Source organism: Phymastichus coffea, unplaced genomic scaffold (assembly GCF_024137745.1).
Source record: "Phymastichus coffea isolate CEN01 unplaced genomic scaffold, Cenicafe_Pcof_1.1 PCOF00122, whole genome shotgun sequence".
In the NCBI taxonomy this organism is placed as follows: domain Eukaryota; kingdom Metazoa; phylum Arthropoda; class Insecta; order Hymenoptera; family Eulophidae; genus Phymastichus; species Phymastichus coffea.
In genome coordinates, this window is record NW_026706933.1 from 29,335 (window position 1) to 54,974 (window position 25,640).

The window sequence follows — 25,640 nt, forward strand, 5'->3', positions numbered from 1 at the left end:
ATAGATACACGCAATAATCTCGTCAGTTTTCTATTCCCTTAATGAATTAAGCGCAGATGGGGCCTATCTCTCTCTCTCTCTCTCTTTCTCTCTCCCTTTCTCTCTATCTATCTTTCTCCCTCAAAGCAATATTTCGTTTCTAACGCCAGCCTCTCATGGCTAAATAGATCTTAAGGAAAAGTCAGACAGGCAATGCAGCGCGGCTGCTCGATCGCGCGTTCTCTTTTCCACCTCTCTTACTCTCCCTATTGATTTTCCGGGTGGCAAGTTTGCTCCCCTGCGCACGCAGATAGGAAAGCAGCAGCAGCACGCACCTGGCTTTGGTGCTTGGCGCCACTCGCACCTCTGTGTTAGTTGATGCTGTACTCGCTTGCGCAGCATCAGTTGGCAGCCGAGTGAGCTCGACGATGTGAGCATCGTCTCCCTCTATACTTGAGAGAGAGAGAGAGAGAGAGAGAGCACAAGGCAGGTTACTGACAAGCAGAGACACACACACACACATATACAGCGGGTTGTCTTGCATAGCGAGAGAAAGAGAGAGCCACAAACCAAAGAGAGTGCCAACTCGAGGCGGAGATCCACGTGCAAGTGGAACAGGTAAAGCTTCAGTCCGACTACTTTATCCTTTATGTCCATCGCTCTTTTGCTACTGTTTTATTTTTGTTTTGTTTCTCCTTTTCTCAGTACAGCGAGTCTTAAAAAAAAAGAAGAAGCGAGGCAGTGCGTGTTGTGCGTGGATGGTGGTGGTGGTGGGTGGGTTTGTTTGGTTTTACACCAGTTATTTTTTCTACGGCTGTGAAGGGAAGGCCTCGTAAGGGGCCGGCGAAATCGGCGCGACGGCAGATGTCAGGATGCCGGAACAGAGCAATGACTATCGGGTCGTGGTGTTCGGCGCTGGTGGCGTCGGCAAAAGTTCACTTGTATTACGATTCGTGAAGGGCACCTTTCGTGAATCCTATGTACCCACCATCGAGGATACCTATCGGCAGGTAACGCACATTTGTATAATTTTTTGTCCGCACCCTCCACACTATGTTGTTGTTATTTTGATGGATAGAACGGTCATTGATCGTAACTATAACTTGTGTGTGTATGTGCGTGTGCGTGTATGCGTATGAGCGATGAGTCGGTTTGTTCTTAGCTTGCTTTCCTGTTTCGAATGATGGCTTAGTTCAAAATGTCACACTCATGGCCTGAGTAAACGAGTAGTCAATGATAAAGCCCAGCATAGTCGTCCCTTTTCATTTTGATACACGTCTATTAGGAAAGTTCGTGGATCATCGTTTTTTGGGATACACGCAAGCACGAAATTGTACGGCAATATGTAAAATGAGTAAATAAATGAATCATTTGAAAATATTGATCAACGAACATGCAATTTTCAATTTAATTCAGTGAAATTACGTAAATGGAAAGCGTAGAAAATGTATCCAGGTTAAATGTGTTATTTTTCCATTGAATCTCCCGGTGAATCGCAGATTGGAAAGTTCATAGGTCGATGATGAAGATATTTGAAAGCTAAAACTCAAGCGGAATTTTCGCGTAAAGGTGGCACAGCGCGAACAAGATTTATAGTGGTATAGAGTCGCTACTGGCGAAATGTAAGAACTTAAGGACCGAGATTGAATAAAATTCAAAGCGAGCTTTTGCTCGTTATCTGAAAAGAAAATGGAATATTTTACTCAACTGCTATTACGAAATAGTTACTCAGCTCTATGACAATGCTTTGCTCACGTCGATTTTCGTTCTAATGATAGAGCAAAATTCATAAGGACAATGTTTTGGAACAAGTGTTAAATGAAAATTTAGGACAACGTGGATATTACTACTGAACAAATCATGAACCACAGAAATTTTTAATTCTTTGATGTAGCAGTAAAATGTCAGTGAAACGTTGGAAATTTGGAAAGAAGTAAATATTAGTTTATCATTTCATAGGTTTTACCTTCTCATCTCCTACTACCACCAGAAAATATCATGGAAGGTATCAACAATAATTAAAAAAATGAAATAGATGGGCTGAAATCGAATTACATTCGAAAGGAAGAACCCAACGACACTCGGATTTCTTAGCGAAAAATATATGAGGCACTATATACCCTGCCACTAGAGATTGATATTTGATATTCGATAATGTCGAAGCTCGAATTAAAATGCTAATTGAATGTTAAAGACGAAGAAAAAGAAGAAGAATAGAACGCTTGTATAACAAAATTTAAGGAAAATCCTATTGAATTTGCACGTTGATTGAAAAAATAAAAAAAAGAGTAAATGAAACGTGATGACATCGTTTTATTCACGACGTGTCGAGCTAAAAGACTATACTGACGTGATCAAAACGGAACGTCATTATCACGCCTCGCTGATATCATTATCGCACTACTACTGCGGAAACTACAAAATTGAGATGCGAAAATTTACGGCAATCTCGAAAAAATATCAATAAAAGAGTAATATGGACGTCAAGTCTAGTTTAGCTACATATAATAATATTTTACAATTCCAGTTATAACGACTTGTGGCTGTAGCTCTTAAATATTTAAAAAGGCGTGAGGGTACTGCAAGATCGTCATGTTGTAATTACGATCCATTTATATTATGCATCTCATGTCGATGTTAATTGACTCTGCGTGCAACTTTATGAAAAAGAATAAAAGCAAAATCAGAATCAAGCTATTGTAGAGCTTATTTCCGTTTTCATCCCGTGTTGTTAAACGAGGAATGTGTATGTCACGCCTTCCATAGAGTGTATAGAGCTAGCAGATGATTAACTTATTAGTGCAATTTGTGCAAGCCGCTCGTTTGATTCCCAAGTTACAAGCTTATTGATGTCCATTGAGCAGTTGAAAATTTCAATTACCATTTAAAAGTCGGCTTGTCCACTCGAAAAAATTGGAATTCGTTTCGTTATTCGAATAAATCCGAGGAAGAAGAAGAAAGTATCGATGTACTTCAAGCTAGTAAATAATGGATAACACGTGGTTGATTTTGCATGTAGAACGTGGCGAGTCGACAAGACTTAGAAAACCCTTATGCAATATTTACCTACTGCTGCAACGCTTGGATGTATATATATCTATATATGCTGCTCATGCTGTCCATCCATATACACCGAGATAAAGGCAAAGGCACAATATTGATACAAGGTATATGTACATTCTATTACAAGTCAAACTTATACTTACGATAAACAAAAGAAATCCGACGTGAAAATCATCGATTGGACTAATGCCAATGTTCTAAGCACAATGTAGGCTTGTGTATTATAATTACACGCGACACTCTGACTAATTGTATTTGTATATCAGCTTTCTTATCTCAGCAAAAGCTCACCCAAACACTTAAATTATTTGGCAGCTTACCAATACACCCTGCGGGAATTTCGTGAGCTTCTGCTCGCCACAGTGACAGTAGCTAAAAGTTACTTGTGAAAGAAAAATCCCAAGCCGAATAGACACATTGTAAGGTGTCATATCGGAATAACAGTATCAATTTTTCAAAGACGTTTATTTATAGCAGATGTGATTTATATTTCACGGTGCGATAGATATTGTAAAAAATTTGATTGCCGTGAATAATGTAGAACGGACATTTTCCTCATTGTTAGCGAGCGAGTGTTATCATTCATCATTCGTGACCGCGCTGATTTAATCTCACTCTCAGTCAAGTAAATAATTCAGTGATTTAACGCTCGATATTTCTCGTTTTTTTGTTTCGCGTTCGTATCGGAAACAGGAAAAGGTATTACACGATTTGTATTTCTGCGTGATAGCACGTGTCAGAGAAAACTTAAGCCCAGAGTAAAGTTCAATAAAACTATCAAAAGCCTACCCATATAAGCATTACTGCAAATGAATCGTTTCTTACATACTAGCTGCGGTGTGCGTATCGGCGAAAGTAAAACAATGCGAGAAGCGTTTGTGCTGTCGTCGTCGCGGGAAAACTATCACAAATTTCAGAGCGCCAGCAATGACTAATGTTTTGATTACTATTCAAATTTCGTACGCTCGGAATCCCGTCGTGCACGCCCACCTCGTTGACCGCATTTTTCTCGTGTTTCTGTAAAAGAAATGGGAAAAGGGAATCTTCTTCTTCCCTCTTTGGCTCATACACCTAAGAAAAAAAGCCAAATGCTTTAGCGGAAAGAAATCACGACGTGTATCATGCGTGACTTGGTGTACTTTGACCTCGCTTAAGTTAAGTTCTCTCTTGCTGTAGAGGAAGAAAAAACGAAAAACTCGAACTCAACCTTCCTTTTCCTCTCTCAGACTTTTTAATACGGCATGTAGTTACAGCTTTATAAAAAGTCTGCTTTGCGGGAAGAGGATGCTTTTTTTTAAGCCTATGAAAAATAGTTCAATATATAAAACTTGATATTTCGAAATGTAGCATGTGGTATACGAGCATATCATTTTTTGCTTTTTGTTGAAAGCTTCTATTTACTAGTAATATATGCTTTCGATGCTCTTTGTGCCGAGCCTAAAACCGTTTTCATCACGTGACGCACATATAAAGCAGTTCAATGTGAATAGGCAAGTAATCCACACAAAAATTTTATTTCGTTACATAAAAATACAAGATTTATCATTGGAATGCTAAAAGAATTTTTATTCGGTTTATTTCATCATGACGAAGAGACTGACTTTTTTTTAGAAATAACATTCGTGATATTAATTGCTACACGACAAACAGGTGAAGAAAAAAAGTTTTTTTATTACTCAATAATACGTGACATCCTTCGGAACACCTCAAATACTGCTATAATAAAACTGATATTACTTTTATTGAAACTCCTGGTCACTCTCGCAAAAAAAGTGAATCATTGACATCGATAATGTCCGCAAAAAGATGTCCATCCGTCGACGCGCGCGCGATTTACATATTAATAAAGAAATTATTAATATGTATAACATTACAGGAAAGGGTTTGATTTCTATATGTTATAATTAACGCATGTTAAAATCGGAATTCTGCATGTGTATGCACGCATTAACCTCTCAGTTCCTAAAATTAGCATTTGAATTATTCCCGATCGTTACGTAGGACACTCACGTAGGCGTGCACACGTAAGCTTATCAAGCTCATCGAGATACACACACACACACACATACACACATATAAAGAGAGAAAGAACGATTGTATGTGAGTAGAGTGCGTATAGAAACGATCAATCAATCACTTTCTCGATTCTCATCTTCCCACTCTTCTATTTCCCCTATTCTCGCACTGAAAGATGCATGCGACGCACGAACTTTTTCTTGCGACACAGATAACGCACAAAAATCAATATAACCAAAATATCAAAATGTCGAGTTTGAAAAGTTTTGCAGGATATGAAACAAATATATTATTTAAAAAAACGAGAGAAATGGTGACGCATGGCTACGTTTCATGGGGATGGGATATCTTGGAAAGAAGAAAAGAGACTTACTTGGTCATCGTCAGTTGATCACCGCACACTTTTTGTGATGGGAAAGAAACATCCTGCTTTGATCCTTTCACAATAAAGAACCTTTTTCTTTTTTTTCTACCCCAGAAACTTTGGTCATGATGCGATGAAATAAAAATGCCGAGTGCGAGAAAAAGACAGGACTCAAGTTGTTATAGCTTCTTGGGATTCGATTCCACCACCGATGAGAGTTGAAGCCTTATTGTCGGCTTAACCCTGCAGCTATATAATTTATATTTAATGAAAGCGCCATATTGGTATTCCTCTGGCATTAAACGATCATTCTAATCAATCTAATTTTGCGAATTCGGTCAAGTCAATTTCAAAATTAAAAAACAAAATATTCTTTTGAATTTTCTTCTGCTAGAACATTAAAACACATAATAATTTCAACAGCATATTCGTTAAAAAAAATGGTTAATGCGAAATCATAAGCCAAATAATGCGAAGAGCTTTAGCTTAGGAAATCGGCGGAAATGTCGTTTACTCTAACAATCATCGAAAGCTAAAAACTTATCTGGAGGGAAAAAATGAAAGAAGAGCAAAAAGGAGTATTGTAGAATTGTTTATCGGTTTTCACTACTATCGGTCTCTGCGAGTTAATCCTGAGTTCTATTTCTTGTTCTTTTTATCGATTTTCTTCGAATGCTCAAGTTGAGTCAAGTGCACCGAACAACTAATGGATTTGTGATAAAAGCATCGTTCGATTAACAGCTTATTTTTGAGAATTTTACAATGAGGCTTGATTTGTATAGCTAATTATCAGGAAAATAACATTTAACAACATTTATTTTATTTTCACAAGATTCTAATAAGCAAAATAACTTAAACATCAATGCGTTCTTTAAAAATATCGCTAAAACTTCTTCAATAGAAATAGAGTAGAACGACAATGAAGCTCCAATTTCCTGTTTTCAAAGTTGAAATTCATTCTATTGCTCCATAATCACATTCAAAGTACTACTATTTTTCCAAAAGTTATTATCCAATATTTTAATTTCCATTCAACTAAAAAATTGAATTAACTTTTACATCACCAACTTATGGTTTTCATCAAACTTCCTACTCCCATAACCCATCAACCTTCATTTAAAAATATGAAAAAAATTAATGAGTATAAGAAACTGTTCGAAAATCTTTGAAGAGAAAATACGCAACATGACAAAAGCCTATTCATAATAAAAAACTTAGTTTAGTTAGGAAATGGGTGTTCTCTTTTCTATCATTTTATCCGTTATAACATAGTACGGAGACACGACAAAGCAATAGCCCATTTCTTACTGAGAGTACAAAGGCGATGATCTCTTGACGATACTCACCGACGGTCTATTTCTCTTCTCTTGAGGCATATATATCCATCCTACATGTAACGTGGACAGAAAAGAAGATGATGACGACGACGAAAGAGAAGTTCACGGGAGACTGGTGGCATTCCTTGTTATGTTCGCGATGAGAACTCGTGTTAATCCTTTCCTAAAGCTTATCATTTAGCAACTGACCTTTCAATTGCAGATATATTTTTAAAAAACGGTATTTTTCTATAAAGATGCTAATTTTGTTACTTTTGCATATTTTACTGTCAATTCCATTTTATTTTTTTTGTCATTTGTTTCGTGTCGTACATGTATGTGTGTATGTCTGTATGTATGTATGTAAGTATGTATGTATGTAAGTATGTATGTATGTATGTATGTATGTATATGTATCTATTATTAAAGTCGAATTTATAAATTTTTTTATTTAATCGATGACTAAATTCTTCAAATAAAATCGATGTAGATGTGTTTCGTCAGTTGGATAAAACCAATGAAAACGTTTTATGTGGTAGTTACTGCCGTTTTGTTGAGCTCTTGCCTACGTGTTTTTACGACCAATTGTTGCATCGATTTTACAATTTCGCCGAGGTAGCTTTTTTCGTCTTTAATGAACACGTCATGAATGTGAACTGTTATAATTGAAATCCATTAACCTTAACGAATGTTAGACTTGCACAAAGATTACTGTAATTGTTTTTTAAACTTAACGGGACAAGTACACGATACTTTGCTAATAAATTTGTAAAAGTTGTGTAATCGAGTTTGTCGTTTTAAGCACGTGAATTTTAGGAAATATATTTTCGCAAACTTCAAAGCAAAGCTAACGTTAAAAGTAGTTTTACGGAATATTTCCATTTATTATGAATTTATTCATTTGAATTGGCGTATCGCCACGTTTTGAGAGACTAAACTATTGAAATTAATCGAGCGTATTATCATTTTCGAACTTGGAAACGCAAGCAAAAATATTAATTGGCATGAGTGGATTGCATCGAAACGATGTCAAACGGAATCGAGTTGAGTGTACGAAAATAAGTAGTGCAAAGCAATAAATCTAATGAAGCGCGCGAGAGAGAAAGGATTTGAAAAAGGCTAGATCGTTGCTGACTGGGCATTTGCAGGTGATAAGCTGCAACAAAAACATATGCACGCTTCAAATAACGGACACAACGGGGTCCCACCAGTTTCCCGCAATGCAACGGCTCTCGATAAGCAAAGGCCATGCCTTCATCCTTGTCTACTCGGTGTCCTCGAGACAGAGCTTTGAGGAGTTAAGGCCCATCTGGACTGTCATACATGAGATCAAAGGACAAGATACCTCGCAAATACCTATTATGCTGGTAAATATCTCACATACTTTTTCTCACATTTTCCTCATCTATATTCCCCTTTTATATTTTTGCATGAGAATTTCAATTCTTAACTAAATATACAATATAGCGCATTATTTTCAATCGATACATGTAAATGTGCGTCAAAATTATTTGAGTATAAGCCTTATGATTGAATATTAATGCAGTAATCTTTCAACCTGTCGCGAGATTGGACTGAACACTCGTGAACGCGCGCCAATCATTGGATCAGGTCACGTGTAAAGAGGAACTTGTTGCAAAACAATTTACATCGGAGAACACAAATGTCGGTATATTCGTTACTCGTAACTCGTGTGCAATTCAAAAATTGGTTTTTTAAACGCTAAAAGCAATCTCGCTAGGCGTTTTCATCACGAAAGCAGAAAAAAAGAAGCGTCCATTTGCTTCGCGTCGTGCATTTATCGAAGCTTATAGTGAGCAAATCCTGATGCACTCGCTCACGAAAGAGACGAAAACAACAACAATGTGTTAAGGCATCGCATACTCGAGAGAAGATGACGAAAAAAGCAGCTCTCGAGGGCCTTTTTCTTTCGAGAACGTCTTTTCTTATAGCTCCTTGTCACTCTGCCCCATCGACGAGCGCCAAAGCCTTCTATCGTAAAAACGTTGAAATGCAACCCTGCGCACACATACAATGCGTATTTCGGTATAAAGTACAAAAGAGAAATGCGCCCAAGGCGACACAAAACTTTTGCTTTGTTCTTCGTTGGCAAAATTATGGCACAGGCACGTCGTGGAAAGTCGAGTTTCGACGTAAAAAAGAGAGCTAAAGCGATATTGTCGCACGCCTCTTACTACGTTTAAATAATTTCGTTAAGTTTTAAAATTTTCCACGGGGAAGATACACATATATGTTCTTTGTAACTTTGCTATCGCTCAATATTGTAGACGCGTGAATTACACATACACTGCAAGTGAAAATTGTTCGAGATTAGGTCAGATGCGCTATCGATTTTTCTTTAAATTCAGGATATCGTTATCGAATTCGATAAATAAGTTGAATTATCATCTGTCGAATGTTCGAAAATACATTGGCATCGACCGAATATATACCACTTTCGTTAAATATTTCAGAGCTTAAACTGCTATAAAATTTATAATCCATCGATCGAGAGAGAGAGAGAGAGAGAGAGAGAGAGAGAGAGAGAGAGAGAAAGAGAGAGCTTTTCAATGTCAAAACCATCTACCGAGGTATGTTTATATATTTTGTTCGAGTTGAAAACGATTGCAAAGCTCTATTACTACTAGTTTAAAGTTAGTCGACAGTGAGTTCAATTTACACGGCTCTCGAGCGAAAGTTTTGATGAATGAAACATCACAAGTGCGTTTGCTTCAAAGAGAAACATGCTAGCTTTTCGCAGCTAGCTAGATGATCATAAAATACGCGTTAAACGAGCTTGACAATTCTTCTTTAGAGTAGCTGTAGCAATACAGATACCGTTGGCTCGCTTGACGTGCCGTCAATGAAAAATGTTTGTGCGCAAATCGCTTTTTGTAAAACTTGTTTATATCGTAATTAAATGGGCTTAGTTTAACGTTTTACAATGGATTTTTTTGTAGTTTGCCATAATCTTGAATATCTCCGAGGGATTCGGACTCCTTCCAGAAAAAGTGCATAAAGCAATTGTTAAAGTCATTTTCTCGCTTCTATTAAAATAAAAAAAAAGCAATTAAGGATTCAACGCGAAACCAGCCAACGGTACAATTAAAAGTCTCAAAGGATTAGCGCGCGTAGATAAATAAGCAGAGAGAATTTTCGCTCAAAGTAAAAGCGCTTAAAAGTACATTACACAAGAGCCTCGGTAAAAATAAAATAAGCCAGCAGCTTTGCAGGAATATTCGATGATGTATTATTTGCACTGCCACCGAATAAAAAAACCGTTCTACATCTGAGATCTATGTATATTAAGCAGAGTTTCTAGTATGAACTTCTAATCTCAGAAAGCTTTCTGTCTTGGCTAATATGCCTATCCGAGCATCTCTCTAACTACGACCGTATCTCGAGAGAAAGAAACGCAGAGAGAGCTGCGAAATTAGTGTTCCGCCGTAGCTCACTCTCTCGTTAAAGTGCAAACGCCTTGTTGAATTCATCAGGCCGCGCAATTTTCCGATTGCAAATATTTCTTTTCTTTTTCTTTGGCACACAAGTGGTACTGCTGATACAGATTTTAAGTAGGAATATATACATTCATTTAATTAACGCCGACTAGAAACTTTGAACGTTTCATTTGCAATGGATGTGCTGAAAATTAAAGCGATTTTTCAACTCGACAAATGAATCTTTTCATATTTAACGAGTATTGTCTTACGAGACTTTTACCTTTCTTTTTCTTTTTTTGACGCATTATCATTTGCTTTTCTTTCTCTTTCACTCTGCTACTTATAGACTAGTTAGATAGTTTTTATGAGCTATTATAATGCTATGACGAAGACTATTAAGTATTTCTTTTTGAAAAAATGTCCTTTTTCCTTTTATGAAAAATATCGTCAAAGTTGAAGGCGAAGCTACGCGAAAACTTTGGAAACATATTTACGCCTGACTATAACGAACTTTTTCTACTTCTGCGCACAGTAGCCTACGTTTTTCTTTCTCTGGAAACTATTCATGCCTGGGCAGTAAATTCTTTAGTCTGCTTTTTTCTACTGGATGTTTAATTTGGTGAGTTGCTGGGATTTAGCGTGCATTCTTTGTATTTTTAGTCCTCTCGTGACAAAAAAGTGTGTCAAAAGGGTAAATGTCTCGACAGACACGTACTAATACTTATATACGTTGCGGTATTGATTTTTCTAAGTACATCTGTATTTTTTCAAACATTTTTAAAAATAAGAGTTGAATTAGTCTGATTTACATACTTGTACGGAGATTCGAAATAAAATTATTAACGTGTCTCAAGATATAATATATATTGATCGCGGACTCACGAACTAATTGGATTATTATAAATAGAAGGATTCGATATATTGAAATAATTTTCCAGAGCCAAATCTGATGGCTTTGCCAGTATAATTTTTTTGCCTTATGTGTGTGATAATTATTACCTTTCCGTATTTAATTAGCCTTATAGTCTATTTATTTTATCGCTAGTTGACTCATTTTACTTTTGTTCACATGAAATTTCCTTCACTTTTATTCGTGGAATAAACTGTCTTTTCATAGTATTTTGTAATAACTTGCGAAGTTATTATAAAGCATAACCGTCTGAATATTTCAAAACTATAATTTCTCGTCGGACTATATCTTGCAAGCGCGTGCAATCGATCGCCTGAAAATATCGCACACGCGTGTGTGCAGTGCGTCGCGCCAGGAAGGCAATCAATCTTACATACAAGACATTACTCCGCAGTAGACACAATTAGCTACTATAAAATATGTATTTTGCGTAGGTGGGCAACAAGTCAGACGAATCGCCAGCTAGAAGGGAGGTGACGGAGAGCGAAGGTCAAGCGGAAGCGGAGCGTTGGGGCTGTGGATTTTTGGAGACGTCAGCCAAGACCAATCACAACGTGAACGCGCTGTTTCGCGACCTGCTCACACTCGAGAAGAATCGATCGGTCTCGCTACAACCGGTGCAGAGCAATAACACAAACAGCCTTAAGGAGAAGTGCGTGCTCATGTGAACGCTGCGATGACGACGATGATACCTCAAGCGCTGCATCGACTCTGTCTCTCTCGCTGCCTTTTCATTCAACGTTGCTTGAAAGCTTAGCTTCTCGGTTTCCCTCGAAAAGCTTCTCAATATCCGAAACCTAGCAACTCGAGCCATTGCACGAGAAGAAGAGTGCCTTTGACGACATGCCAAAAGCTATCTCTATCAGGACTGCCGAGATTTTATGCCCCCGAGCATCCGAGAATATCGTCCCCACTTCACGTAATTGAATCGTCGCCTCCGCGTCACGTGCGCCGTCGCTTGTCAACGAGGTACATAGATTTCTTTCTCTCTTTTGCCATCTGCTTCCGTTTCAGAGAAAAATGCCTTCGGAAATTAGTCAGAGACGAAAGCTGTTGCGAAAACTTTGTTCACGATCAAACTGTAGCTAATTGATTTTTGACTTCCCCTTACCAAACGAGAAAATCAATATCGAGCTTGCGGGCCGACAGAGAAAAAGAAAGAAGACTAATAGCTTTTTTTTCCTTTCTACGCCCTCCCTTTTTTTCGTTTTCTCTTCCAATCGATTGGAAGAGTTGTCTCAACCCGCCTCACTGAATTACAATAGTGTGCCTATCCAAACGCTGAAAGCGTCATTGAAAATCACACGCGACAAATGGCAATTCGGTGAAAATCTCATTAAACGGCAATCATAGGGCGCAGAAACAATAAAATAATCGTTCGCGCAATAAAAGCCCAGTCGAAGAAATGAATTTTACAGCAACGGTTCTTTATTTCTCCGTCAATGCAAGCAACACAAACAATGCGACCGAGCAGTAGCAAACTCCCACACTAGCAGCAAAATGGCAATACGCAAAAATTCCTACGTACACAATAATTGTTTCGTCTCTATCTTCTTGTTTTCCTATCCCTATTAGGTGACAAAAGAGAGACAGAGAATAGGTTAGAAAAAGACAAAAGCAGTTGACGTTTCGCTATTTTTCTCATTAACCTCGCGCCTCTACATTTATTTGAAAAAGTACATATACGTCGCAATTCCTTTTGTATCGTACGTAAAGGTAAGCGACAGTTTGCTGAAGAATAAATGTATATATAAAGCGGAGAGTAATTTCCCTATACATCGCACGCACAAAGCTGAGCGCGAAAAGGAAACATACTGTTTAGCGCGCCCAGAAGAAATTAGCGAAACAACGGCGATACGATCACGCATACGCACGCACACATTGAGCGCGCCCTCTATAAAAAACCAAACTTACGTATGAATTGTTATTGTGGAGATTGGTTTTTGTTGAATAGTTGTGTAAGGTCTTTTTGTAATATTACCATTTAAAAGGTTTATTAATCGCCGTGTGCGTATATAATACATCGCTGCATATATAAAGAACAAAAGCCAGAAAGATTATGCATATAAAAGATACGAAAAAAGAGAGAAATAATTAGACACGCCGCGATGATGAGGACCGGTAGGCGAGAGATGATACGTTTTTGCAGGTGAATGCATATGACAGTTATACACTAGTTCGTTTAATTTTCAACAAAAATTGAACGACCCGTCCGTGTGAAAATTAAAAAAAACGATATGCTCAGGGCTATGTAGCACGCAGATTAATCTCGCATAGTGGTAACAAAACCAACGTATTCAACGTTCAGTAAAAAAGTGTACACACAAATACGAGGGTTATCATTCGGTAGTGGCGCAAATAAAAGTATATATGTGTCCACGCGTGTGCCAGTGTCGATGTAATAATAATCATGACTTTATGTTATTTTTAATAGAAACCCGTGGTATTCCCAGAGTAATACAAAATAGACATCAGATAGATAACTTATTGGACATTACTGTCAAAAACAGGCGTATAACAAGTAATAAAAAAGAAAAAAAATAGAATTGAAAAAATCACGAAAAATAAGTAATATAGTTCTAGTTTTTATGTGCAGACAGCTTTCACGAAGCTATATAGTCGCGTTATTCACTTTATTTAATCTCATGGCGGCTTTTTATCTTGCGCCACAAAATATTGTATTCCATCCTGTTTTTAGCGTTGAAATAATGTACGCCGGATATGAAATAATGTAAAAGAAAAAGTCGATGATGAGTGTCGTTTCAGTCGTTCAGTGTTATATTCATCAAGACAATGGCATATGTAAATAAAAAAGGATGAACACATTACGCTTTCTTAATTTCAAAAAAGAAAGCTTGTTACACGCAATCAACATCATTGTTCCATCGGTTAAATAGCAACATAATGATTACCATATCAAGAATATATTCATATGACACCAATTAATAAAAGAAGAAAGAATAAATAAAAATAATTATTATAAAAAAGTATATTATACAACAACATAAAAATTATAAGTCGTTGTTGTAATCTCGTTTTTACTTGAAAATTATATAGTGATAATTATCGACATGTAATAACCATTTGCATAAAACTTGTAGCATGCATTTTTTAAAAGTGACTTACATATCTCGCATGACTTTTACTCAATTAAATACGTAAATGATGATATAGAAATGTTATTTTAAAAGTAACAAGTATTGTAGAATTTAAAAATTGTAGTAGAAAACTTAAGAAAACATTGGTATGCTGGGAGAAATGAGAATGAAGTTGGATCTTATGAAATAATTCTAATATACATTTACAGTTGTAGAAGTCAACCGAGTTAGAGATTATTTTTTGGTGAGATAATTTCAATGATTCAGTACTTTTTTTATGATATCAATAGTTTTTTTATCGTAGTCAATAAAATAATACTTTATACATCTCTGACACTAAAATGTCAAGGAAATTAAGTAAAAAACATCGATTAATTCAATAAATATGCATATGACTTACAACGATATTTATTGTTTCCAATCGAAATCATATCTAGATGTGATAACTTAATAATTTAATGGCTTTAAGACTCAAAGTAACAGCTCGAGATTATTAGTGCGACTTTGAGTAATCTTCTAATTTTTCGGGGCCAATTGAAGATGTTGCGGAGAATATGTCAAAAACTAAAGAGCACGCACAAATTATATAGTTGCACGTCAATAAATCTTTCAACCTAAGACATTCGGATACGTTACTTTAACACTTTTAGTTCATTCTTTTCAGTTACAGACAAAAAATAACAACACGTGCAACGTAAGAAATTTCTTTGGATTACATTTTAATATTCTACTATCTTTTTTACTTACATTATATATCTCAAGAAAAAAGGAATCTTTGAAATAGCTATGTAACTATCATGTGTAGTAATTACATATAAGTATACTCTCTAAATAATTATATCAAGTCTTTCACAACTATAGCGAATCGTTAAGTACAACAAATTATTCTGTGAATAATTTTACGTCTTTATATTATTCAATTTCCGACGATAGCATATGTAAGACCCTTTATTCTTTCGCATATATGTCCAAAAACTATCTGTTTGAACTTCGACATATTATATCAAGCTCATAGATTCTTCCTTACAGAATGATTTTAATGAATTATCGAATAATTTAAGAATTTAGAAGATATAGAAACAATCTGAGACTATCTACAAATATTTAAACATTATAATAAATAAATCTATATAAATCATATTTCTTGAGCTGGTACAATGAAAATAATTCATTATATGGTATACATATACGATGCGTTGATATAATTTTTAATTTCTTACTATGGTGGAAATATAACTTTGATTTTATTATATCCATATTAATTGGTCAATTATAAAAACGTATTATAAATTTAACTATATCTATTTTTTCAATCATGCCAATTTCATATTAATAACGTAAATCAATTTTTTTTCATCATTCGCATTTATATGTATTAATATATTCAAAAATATATTATATAATAATACGTTTCTAAGATGAATAATCTATTTAAATTACTTAATAATTTGAAATGAATCATTCAATTTTTAGATTTAATTATTCTTCGAATAATATTGTATTTCTAAGGTATTCCTAAAAGTACGCCAAAAAAAAACTTTCTACATATTTATTTGAATAAAATACTTGAAGCTACATGCAACATTTATCTTATTGATATATGATACTTTATTTTTATGCATTTATGACATTTTAACTATATTAGACTTATACTGGGATATAAAGCCATATTATAAAATTAAGAACATTATTATTTTGAATCCGTCACTATTTGTCAACGTTATTTTTAAATAGTGAAATCAAATCTATTCTACATCAACTTTGGAATATATTTGAATTAGTTTTTGTATATTGTAAATTTAATATATAGTGTAAGATTGTAAATCTCAAATTCAACAAATATTTAAAATATGATTTTTATCTAATTTATTCGAAAAGGTTACACATATCATTACATATATCACGAAATAAATAATGATTTGATCAACGAATAAACTAAATACACGAAACAAGAAAAGCCACAAATATATTGACATACGTATATATGTATAAAGAATCATCTACGTAAAGTTAGAACTCACATCATCAAAATTATTAAAAGTCGATAAGTTAATATTAAATTCTAATCACTATGAGTAATTGAAAGTTCAATATTCTAAAAATATGAAAATTGTTGATTTTTCATAAAATCAGTGCATCATAAGTGTAAAGTGAATATTACTGACTGAAATTTAAATTCTCAGAAGTTATGTAAATTTCTTTGTACATACTCATGAGAAGTAAGTATTAGCACAATTAATATTCAACATCGAACATTTCATAAAACAGTATATTTGAACTAGTTTTCACAAATGTTTACATAATTTTATCGTCTGCTGCACTAGTAAAAAGTAAATGTAATTGCATGAAAGACAATATAGAGTAACATAACGACTCGTTTTAGCGCTTCATTAAGTTCTTTATAAAATGATAGAACAATAAATAAAAAATAAATTTTTTTAATCTAAACATAATATATATCTGTTTTTATCAAAAAAACATTATAATAAAAATCAATATGCACATGTAAGAATGCTGATATCAGTACTAGTTTTTCTTACATTTCCATCATTATTTTTCTGACAATGAATTAATTGAAAAAAAATACGATTACTATGTACAATTACATCTATGATAAAAAATATATGAACACACATTATATATAACAACGTATTGATAATAATCGTGAAAACAGTCTTAAAAAAAGATATAAAAACGCAGAACTCTATAATAAAAAAACTCGTTAAAAATGAGTCATTGTTAAGAATAAGTGATTTTTTGTTATTATTGGTTTTATATCATTTAATACATAGCATGATTAGACATAGATTTAAATAAACAAGTTCTATTCGTCCAGAAATATGCATAGAAATTTATAGGCTGGTATATTTGGCTTTTTCCATATCGCGTCGATTGACGGTTGAAGTTTATATTGTTTCAAGTTATATATCAGTTTCTTTCTCTACATTATGTATTTTGAGTACAGGATATCTACGTGAGGGAAGTCCTCTACTTCCCTTGTTTGGGCTCTTAGTTATTTCTAAGAGGGAGAAGCTGATAGATTATATTAGTTCGCTCTGCAGCAATTGATGGTACCTATTAGTCAACGGGTTAGGCCTTTTTTGACAAACCAGGGTTTTGCGCAGTCATAGTAATAAAAAGTTAATAAGTTGCATTGAAGAAATTGTAAAAGCAAGATTATAAAAAAATCGTTATCACGTATATTATCTGTTATTAAATGAATGAATAGAAATATTGTTATTGTCTAAAATTAAACTGCCGCGGACGGCGTGACGAAATTTATGGCATGTAAAAGTATAAGGTACATTTAATAATAATCATTGTCTTTTCTAAGAAACATTTGTTTTTTTATATTTTATTTTTTCATAAGAATTTGAGTCACATGAACATTTGCTAAAGCTTGTATGAGTAACATATGCAAACTACAGTAAGGAAAAAATTGCATTGATAAAATTTTTATCCGAAAAGAGTGGACATGTCGTATCTTTAGCGATTGTCATAATATTAAAAATGGCTTTGTCTTAAAAAATAGCATTGGGACCTAATCGAGAAAAATATTGTTAAACTGTTGCGAGTTGGATAAAAAAATATTGTTACCTATACAGATGAAAATAACTACGTGATGTATTTGTACGATGGCTCTGTTCGATCATTATACTGGCTAGAAACATAAAATAACAATTCTGTAATTAAAACACGTACGAATTATACAATCTTTCATTCTCGGCATAGAAAATGCATTTTATTATCTTATAATACCTGTATATCAATTTTTCCCGAAAGTTATAGTGAAATAATAGATTTTTACTATAATACACTACAAATATTGCACAGTAACTAATGGTAATATAAAAGTTTTTTAATAAATCATGAAAAATTATAGTATATTCGGAATAAATTCCACAAATTTTTTTAACGTAGAAGAGGACTAAAAATACATCAGCTTTAATGAATAATTTTGAAGATCAGCACAACTGACAGTTTCATCATTAAAACAAATTTTTAATTATTTATAACGATTGCGTATAAAGATATAGAGAGCGTTGAAATACAGTGAAACCTCGATAATTTGAAGTTAGAACAATAACTCTTGAAGCATTTTACTATGTATTTTTACCTTGATAATTCTAAAACTTCTTCAATTATAGTTAATATCCACATACTTGAGTTTTGAATTGTCAAGATTTTGCTGTATAATATTAGTAGCTATTGAAAATATGTTCAACTTGATTAAAATTATTTTGTTCAAACATTACATATTGTTTGCGAGTAATATTTGTATCAATACAATTAACATAATTGAACTCATTGTCTATTATTTCGTGGTACTTCAAATTAAATTTTAAATTATTATTTTATCTAGTATATTTGAAAATTAAGCTTATATTAAGTTCTTATTTTATTGCTTTCAGTTTTTTTTTGTTTTTTTTCAAAAGAAGAAAAGTAAAAGTTGAATACGGAGTGCTTTGTGTTCGAGTAAAAGGCTTTTTCATAAATTTTAAGCTTAAGTTTTATATGCCGAATCATGATTTTCTACACCAATGATAACTTTCCAATTCATGGCTAGACAAAAAATAGTTAAATATTGAGCAACACACTCATAGTCGTTAGATAACAATCTGCAAAATCATGAAATCACGGACATTGATAGAAAGATAAATGTAGCAATCTCAAATTGAACATCATTTTCATATCAGCTTGAATAGAGCAGGATTCAAATGAGAATTAATAATTTTAAAACCAACTGTCTCTCACAACCAACTGTTACAGCCAACTTCGATTGATTTCAAACATTTTATTCATTGAATTCACTCCGAAAGTATATTTCTTAAGTAAGTATATTCAACAAATTTTATTTGTACATATATGAAACAATTATTTTAATATGACATATATCAATCAATTTGTAATTACATGATGCTGAATTACTCTTAGAATATGTAAAAGTGTTTTCAATTCTGGATTGATTTTTGGATTTACATTGCTTTTCCTTGTTATTAAGTGAAAATGGATTGATTTCAATTGCATATAAATTTGTCTGAAAAAAGAAAAATTTAATTTCGAAAATGTAATACAGTGCCGCTCACGCACTTTTACCCCCCCCCCCCCCCCCCACGGGCAAAATCAGTCTAACTTCAAAGTTTTATATCTCTGGTAGAAATTAACGTACAGAGACGCGCGTGGGTGCGTTTGAAAGGTCTTTCGGAGAGCTTTCAAATGATATGACTCACGGTTGCCATCGATTGTTTTTTTAAATTTTGCAACAATTATGCAAAATTGAAAATTCTGAAATTTTTTTATTATTTTTGACAATTAGCCAATTTTGGAAAAAAAATCGTACGAAAATTTGAAGTACACCATTTTTTAGCTATTACCAAGCCCTATCTGAATCACTCATCAAAAAAATTTTTCGAAAAACCAAAAAAAAAATTATTGCAGTATTCTACGTGAAACAACAAACATTTTTTCTCCTATAAATTTTTTTCGATTGTTACAATTTGACGGAGATAAAAAATGTTGAAAAAAACTGTCACTTCCAGGAAAAAATGCCCGTGCGCTCGTCATATTTGACGAAAATAAATTTTTGATGAGTGATTCAGATAGGGCTTGGTAATAGCTAAAAAATGGTGTACTTCAAATTTTCGTACGATTTTTTTTCCAAAATTGGCTAATTGTCAAAAATAATAAAAAAATTTCAGAATTTTCAATTTTGCATAATTGTTGCAAAATTTAAAAAAACAATCGATGGCAACCGTGAGTCATATCATTTGAAAGCTCTCCGAAAGACCTTTCAAACGCACCCACGCGCGTCTCTGTACGTTAATTTCTACCAGAGATATAAAACTTTGAAGTTAGACTGATTTTGCCCGTGGGGGGGTAAAAGTGCGTGAGCGGCACTGTATGTACCTTAAAATACCAAATAAAATTATTCACGAAATAAGCTTCGTCATAACTCGATTTGTCTGAACATTTATTAAAGTATTTACGTATACGTAAAAACATTGCTATTAATATTATGTCTTTACATATGATATCATTTCTAAATTTTTCCTTCATGAAAAGAAATAAATATAACGTTTATTGACTGAAAAACGTTTTTTTTTCCTAAAATGCAAATTACTATTACCAAGTATTTAATTTCTGTTAAATTCAAAGTCCGTATAGGTACGTTTTTGAAAATATCATTTTCATAATTATTAAGTAAAATGAAATTTTTTGACAATCTTTGACAATCATGTAAAATATACATTATTCTAATAAAATGAATTATTATTACTATTAACCTACGTAATTAAATTGTTGAAAAAAAAGAATAGCTAAAATTAATAAAGACATATTGTTATGATTTCAACAATTATAACGAAACAATGATATGTAAATTCACAAAGCCGAATTTCAAGTTTAGAATGAATATATTTTGTACTCAAGAGTTTTCAAATGTTATACTTTTTGTAACAGGCTGCCGTCTAATCAATAAGTCCTTAGATATACCTAAAAGTGACCAGACGACGCCTAGTTATCTATGCGCTCGATGCGCATTAACCTACCTTGTCTCGGAGTGCGCCTGCGCAGAGATTCCTCACGAGTCCGAGTTGGGTTCCCCCAACTCACCGCTTGGCGGCGCTGTCGCCCCTTGCTTGTAGCGCTCGTGCGGTCGCCGCCGGAACCCAAGTCGTCGACTCGCGTCTATCGATAATCGCACGATCCGTGCTACGCAACCGGCGAATTCGAATCCCCTGAAAATAAACACTGGCGCGACCTCCGGACAAAGGAAAGACCAAATAACGACTATTTAACTCGAAAGTAATGATCAACATGCACTTTATTGATGCAATTTAACTACACGGGAGTTTTGCCGAGAGACTTTCGCACGCTCGCGTGAATGACAAGACACGCTATTTGAGAGAGAGAGAAAAAAACCGCGATTACCGCGAACTACCTGCTCGCACGCAATAGATAAATTCTTCGCGCTCGCTGCGCGGATTCGCACGCAAATTATAACAGCGATTGACAATGGGAAGAAGGTGCACCTACCGCAAGGACGATGTGGATACGGTGGCCAACCGTATCCGAATAACACGCTGTTACTAAGCTGCTCCGCTGCTTGCGGTACCACCTCGATTTCTGTTGCTGCTGTTGTTATTGTTGATGCTGTTGCTGCTGATGCTACTATTGCTGTTGCTGCTGCTGTCGCTGTGGCTGCTACGAGCACACCGCACCAAAGTTCGCACTATCACCAGGAACCAAAACAATGCACGAAACTTGAACGGCTCAAAAATAGGTTAGGCGCACGAACTGACTGAGTGGCACAGTCATACTGCCGGTCGGAGCCTCCCCTCCCGGTCATTGCCCCTTACGCTCTCTCTCTCTCTCTCACGGACCGAACGCGGCTCCTCTCGCTTAGCCGCTCGCTAACCTCGCGCGAGTCTACGATTTTCGGTAATCGTTGCATTTTTTATTAATATTAAAAAATCGATTACACTCAAACGTATTCTATTTTATGAAAGGATACTATCGGTTCTACTATTCCATCACATGGCTTTGAAATGGTGTCATAACTAACTTATTATAATATGTCAAGAAATAAGAAAATTTTTAAACCAATAGATATGAAATGCTTATTTTAATAGACGACTCTGCTTTAATCACAGGTAAGTATTATGCAGTCTGACATTCTTTTTGTAATTAACAAATATTTTTATCAGCATATGTTACCCTGGTTGAGATGGTATAAAAACTATTAATGAAAGTCGGTCAATATTAATGAAAGTCAGTCATAATCAACCTATTGATCATATTAAAAGAATCAGAATGAATAATATCCTCTTTAAAATATTTCTGTATTATGAAGTATAAACTTTAAACAATTCAACCTATGACTTATTTTAATCCATATTCTAGGTAGTTTGAAATATCAGTACAACTGACAGTTGCATCATTGAAGATGTGTTTTAATTATATTCAAAAAGTAATTTAATTTAAATATATTACATTGTTGGTATGAAAATGTTATGAAAGTACCTTTCTAATAAGTTAAAGTATCGTAAAGTGTCGAAAATTTAAGTGCATCTTGATTCGTCTGAGCAATCTTTAAAACATTTACGTAAGCAAAAGTAGATTAATATAATAAATATAATAAATATAATAATAATAATTAATGTATTAATTAATAAATATAATTAATTAATAATTAATTAACTAATTATTTCTCAAATTCACACTTGATAAAAAGGAAATAATTGGCAGCAGAATTTTCGGAGTTAATATAATATTTACCAAATATTTCATTCTTTTTGAATGTAAAGTTCGCATGGATACATTTTTGAAGACTTTATTTTCTCTATTTTGTAGGCGGAATGGAAATGATTATTTCCATATTGAATATTAAATTTTTTAAATTTTATGATATTATATACGCTATAGAATTTTGTTGGCTAAAGTCGGACTTTAAAGAAATTGCCAATTTAATAACTTAAGATATATAAAATTGTCATGAAGTTTTAGTTATCATTATCGCGTTCATACGTTAGCAGTTCCTTTTAATATTGCACTCGTTTCTACTGTAAATAATCATATATATTTTTAAACTTTACTTATTGTAACTTAAGTTATCTCTGCAAATTTACAAAATAACTGTGACATATCAATATTGGATATAAAAGATTTATAAAGTATATGAGTTGATTGAAGGAAGCATAAGTTTTACATCGGCAACTGACCGACTTTCATTAATTAACTAAAATATTATCTAAAGATTTGAATAAAACTAAATAATATCCTCATACCCGTCAATTGAAACATATACTTATCGATGTACCTATCGTAAATTCAATTATCCCCGATAATCAATCTCTAATACGTATATATACATTCATGCTTATAATGGCAGCAGTAGCAGTGAATCCTCTCGCAGATACAAGATATAAAGGGGGAATGACAATGACAGCGATATACGAAAAACAAAGAGAATCTCTTGAGATACATTAACCAACAGATGAATGATGTTAGCCGCCGCAATGCATACATACATATATTGTACAGAGTGAAACAAAGACCGGTGTGTAAGGCGTGGAAGGTAAACAATCGGCAGCCAATCGCGAAGAGATACGGACCAACCCCTAAAGCTTTGGAGGCTGGCCGAGATTGCGCGCTTTATATCTTGCTCGCCTCGTTACTTTCGCAACTACTTTTGCCGTGGATTTAGTCGCTGTCGCGTGCTGCTTATCCTATTTTTCTCGGCTTTGTGGATGTAACAAAAGGATTTTCAATTTTGATCATTTCATCAATGATTATTATACGATATAAGTTTGATTCGTTATTAAGTCGTTAGCTTTTCGAAGATATTTTGCTATGTTTAACGTCCATTTTTCACATACTACGTTTACGAGTTTATCAAAATTATCGCTTTAAAATACATTAATTTGTCGAGTAGATTAATAATGCTACGAAACAAGGTGAAAAAATCAGAAGTGGAAGAAGAGAATAGCAGTGAATCGAAGCAGCGAAGACCGAAATGCGCTAGATGCAGAAACCACGGATTGATTTCGTGGTTGAGGGGACACAAGAGAGAATGTCGTTACCGCGAATGCATGTGTCCAAAATGTTCTCTCATTGCGGAGAGACAGAGAGTAATGGCTGCGCAGGTAAGAATATTTCATTACCTATGCGTGCTCTCCTAAATTAACGATTAAATTTATTAATCGTTGTGTTCTTGCGTTCAGTTGTGATTCTTGCTATAATTCTATTTATTTATAAATAAAATGTCCAAAGTATAAAAAATTCTTTATAATACTCAGAATTCATTTAAATTCTGTTCTTGATAAAAATGGTCAATTCATCACAGCTCTTCATTAATCTATGTCCAATTGAATGTAAAAATAAAGCTATGACAAAGGAAAGGTATATAATGCTCTCGTAGACTAAAAAGTTGTCAGTCAAGTCGAGGGGTGGTACAAGCAAACGTTTCAATCCGCGAGACGAACTCAAATCCATTAACGCGGCGTTGACTTTCATTTCTGTTTACATAGGCATTATGATACCCGATCTATTTTCGATAGGGGTGCTGCTTGATGACTTATCTTCTTGTGTGACGCACTTGAGGCCACGCTGCGTTAACTTGTCACGTAATATTTATTGACGGGTAACATATTTTTAACGATTTTACATTGATAGGAATTAGTTACGAGCAAGCATTTTTCCTCCATTACTTGTATTTTTTGAAAATTGAAAATTAAACAAGCTAAGTGTTGTTCAATACGACAATGAAAATCGTTAATATGATGAAAAATAGTATGCATATTGTATACTGTTTTTTTACTTTGAAGAAAAATATGAATTATTTTTGAAAATTTGCACAACAAAGTGAACTTTTAGGTAGCATTAAAACGACAACAAGCTGCCGAAGATGCCATAGCACTGAGTATGGCCAAAGTGACAACGGGTACTAAATTGAATCGTTTACCTCCTGGAAAAATTTTTGGGATGACAGTGACGGAACCCGACACAGTTCCAAAAATGAATGTTGATACGTCTAACACTAGTGCCAAGCCAATCTTCACTGATTTCAAAGCGCATTCTCAAAAAGAACATGCCGATCAAGAAAAAAACAGTTCTCCTAAAGTTTTAATAAAAGCTTCACAAGTACGAACAATTTTTAGACCAACTACATAATTTTTGTCATCATTTATTTGTATATTGATTCTTATAGTCATCCGAAGAAAAATCAGACGAGCCGTCACAACCTCGAGCCGATTCGGAGAATAAATCATCCCCAGCAACAATCTCGCAAGCATCAATCGACACCTTAGCTCGTCTTTTTCCTGGTACCAAATTATCAGTATTGCAACTGGTACTTCAACGCTGTGGTCAAGATCTACTCAAAGCTATTGAGTATTTCGCGAGCGACAACGAACGTGGATGCTCAGCTTTTAAACCACCTGCTGAATTATGTCAGACGGTATCGCAATCGAAACATCAGCCGGTGGTTGAAACAGCTGCACTCCCTGTAGAGAGGCAACCTGAAAGTTTTGCTCTGCCGCCGATTTGTTCGGCCAATTATCATGCTGACGCCTCGCTTGTGAGTTGGTTTAGAAATTAATTTACTTATTTGACTGAGTATTATTTATAAATAGCCTAATTGTAGAATAAATATACTCAACAATTGTAAAGCGTTGTTAAATGCTATACTGTAATGCATGAGTACAATCGATCTTTTTCCAGCAAGGATGTTGTTTCGTGAATGTTGTTTCTGATTCGATGCCGAGAAGCCTTGAGGTCTACACTGGCTTTCCACTCGGTAAACAAACGAGCTACGAATCAAGCTTCTTCGATGCTGGTCTACAACCATCTCAACAATCTCAATTAGCTCAAAGACCCGTATTTCATTTGCCCTCGTTTATACCAAGAATACCATGTGTGCAACCAAATTGTTTGTTGTGTTATAAGTTTTCATAG

General features: G+C 34.3%; 2 protein-coding genes across 3 annotated transcripts; both read left to right on the forward strand.

Annotated features, from left to right (window-relative positions):
* The first annotated feature begins 230 nt into the window (after nt 1-230).
* On the forward strand, nt 231-15,682 carry LOC131671263 (GTP-binding protein Di-Ras2). Of its 2 annotated transcripts, none has more exons than XM_058947553.1 (4): nt 231-597; nt 685-989; nt 7,887-8,105; nt 11,523-15,682. In XM_058947553.1, exons 2-4 carry the CDS (start codon nt 852-854, stop codon nt 11,754-11,756), a joined length of 591 nt encoding a protein of 196 aa, XP_058803536.1. In that variant the 5' UTR covers nt 231-597; nt 685-851; the 3' UTR covers nt 11,757-15,682. The 2 variants fall into 2 exon arrangements, with proteins under 2 accessions (XP_058803536.1, XP_058803537.1); XM_058947554.1 differs by having other exon boundaries at nt 690-989.
* A 7,944-nt stretch (nt 15,683-23,626) lies between these two features.
* LOC131671259 (doublesex- and mab-3-related transcription factor A2-like) lies at nt 23,627-25,640 on the forward strand. The gene is made up of 4 exons (XM_058947546.1): nt 23,627-23,830; nt 24,561-24,806; nt 24,895-25,263; nt 25,407-25,640. The coding sequence occupies exons 1-4, from the start codon at nt 23,627-23,629 to the stop codon at nt 25,638-25,640; spliced, it is 1,053 nt and encodes a 350-aa protein (XP_058803529.1).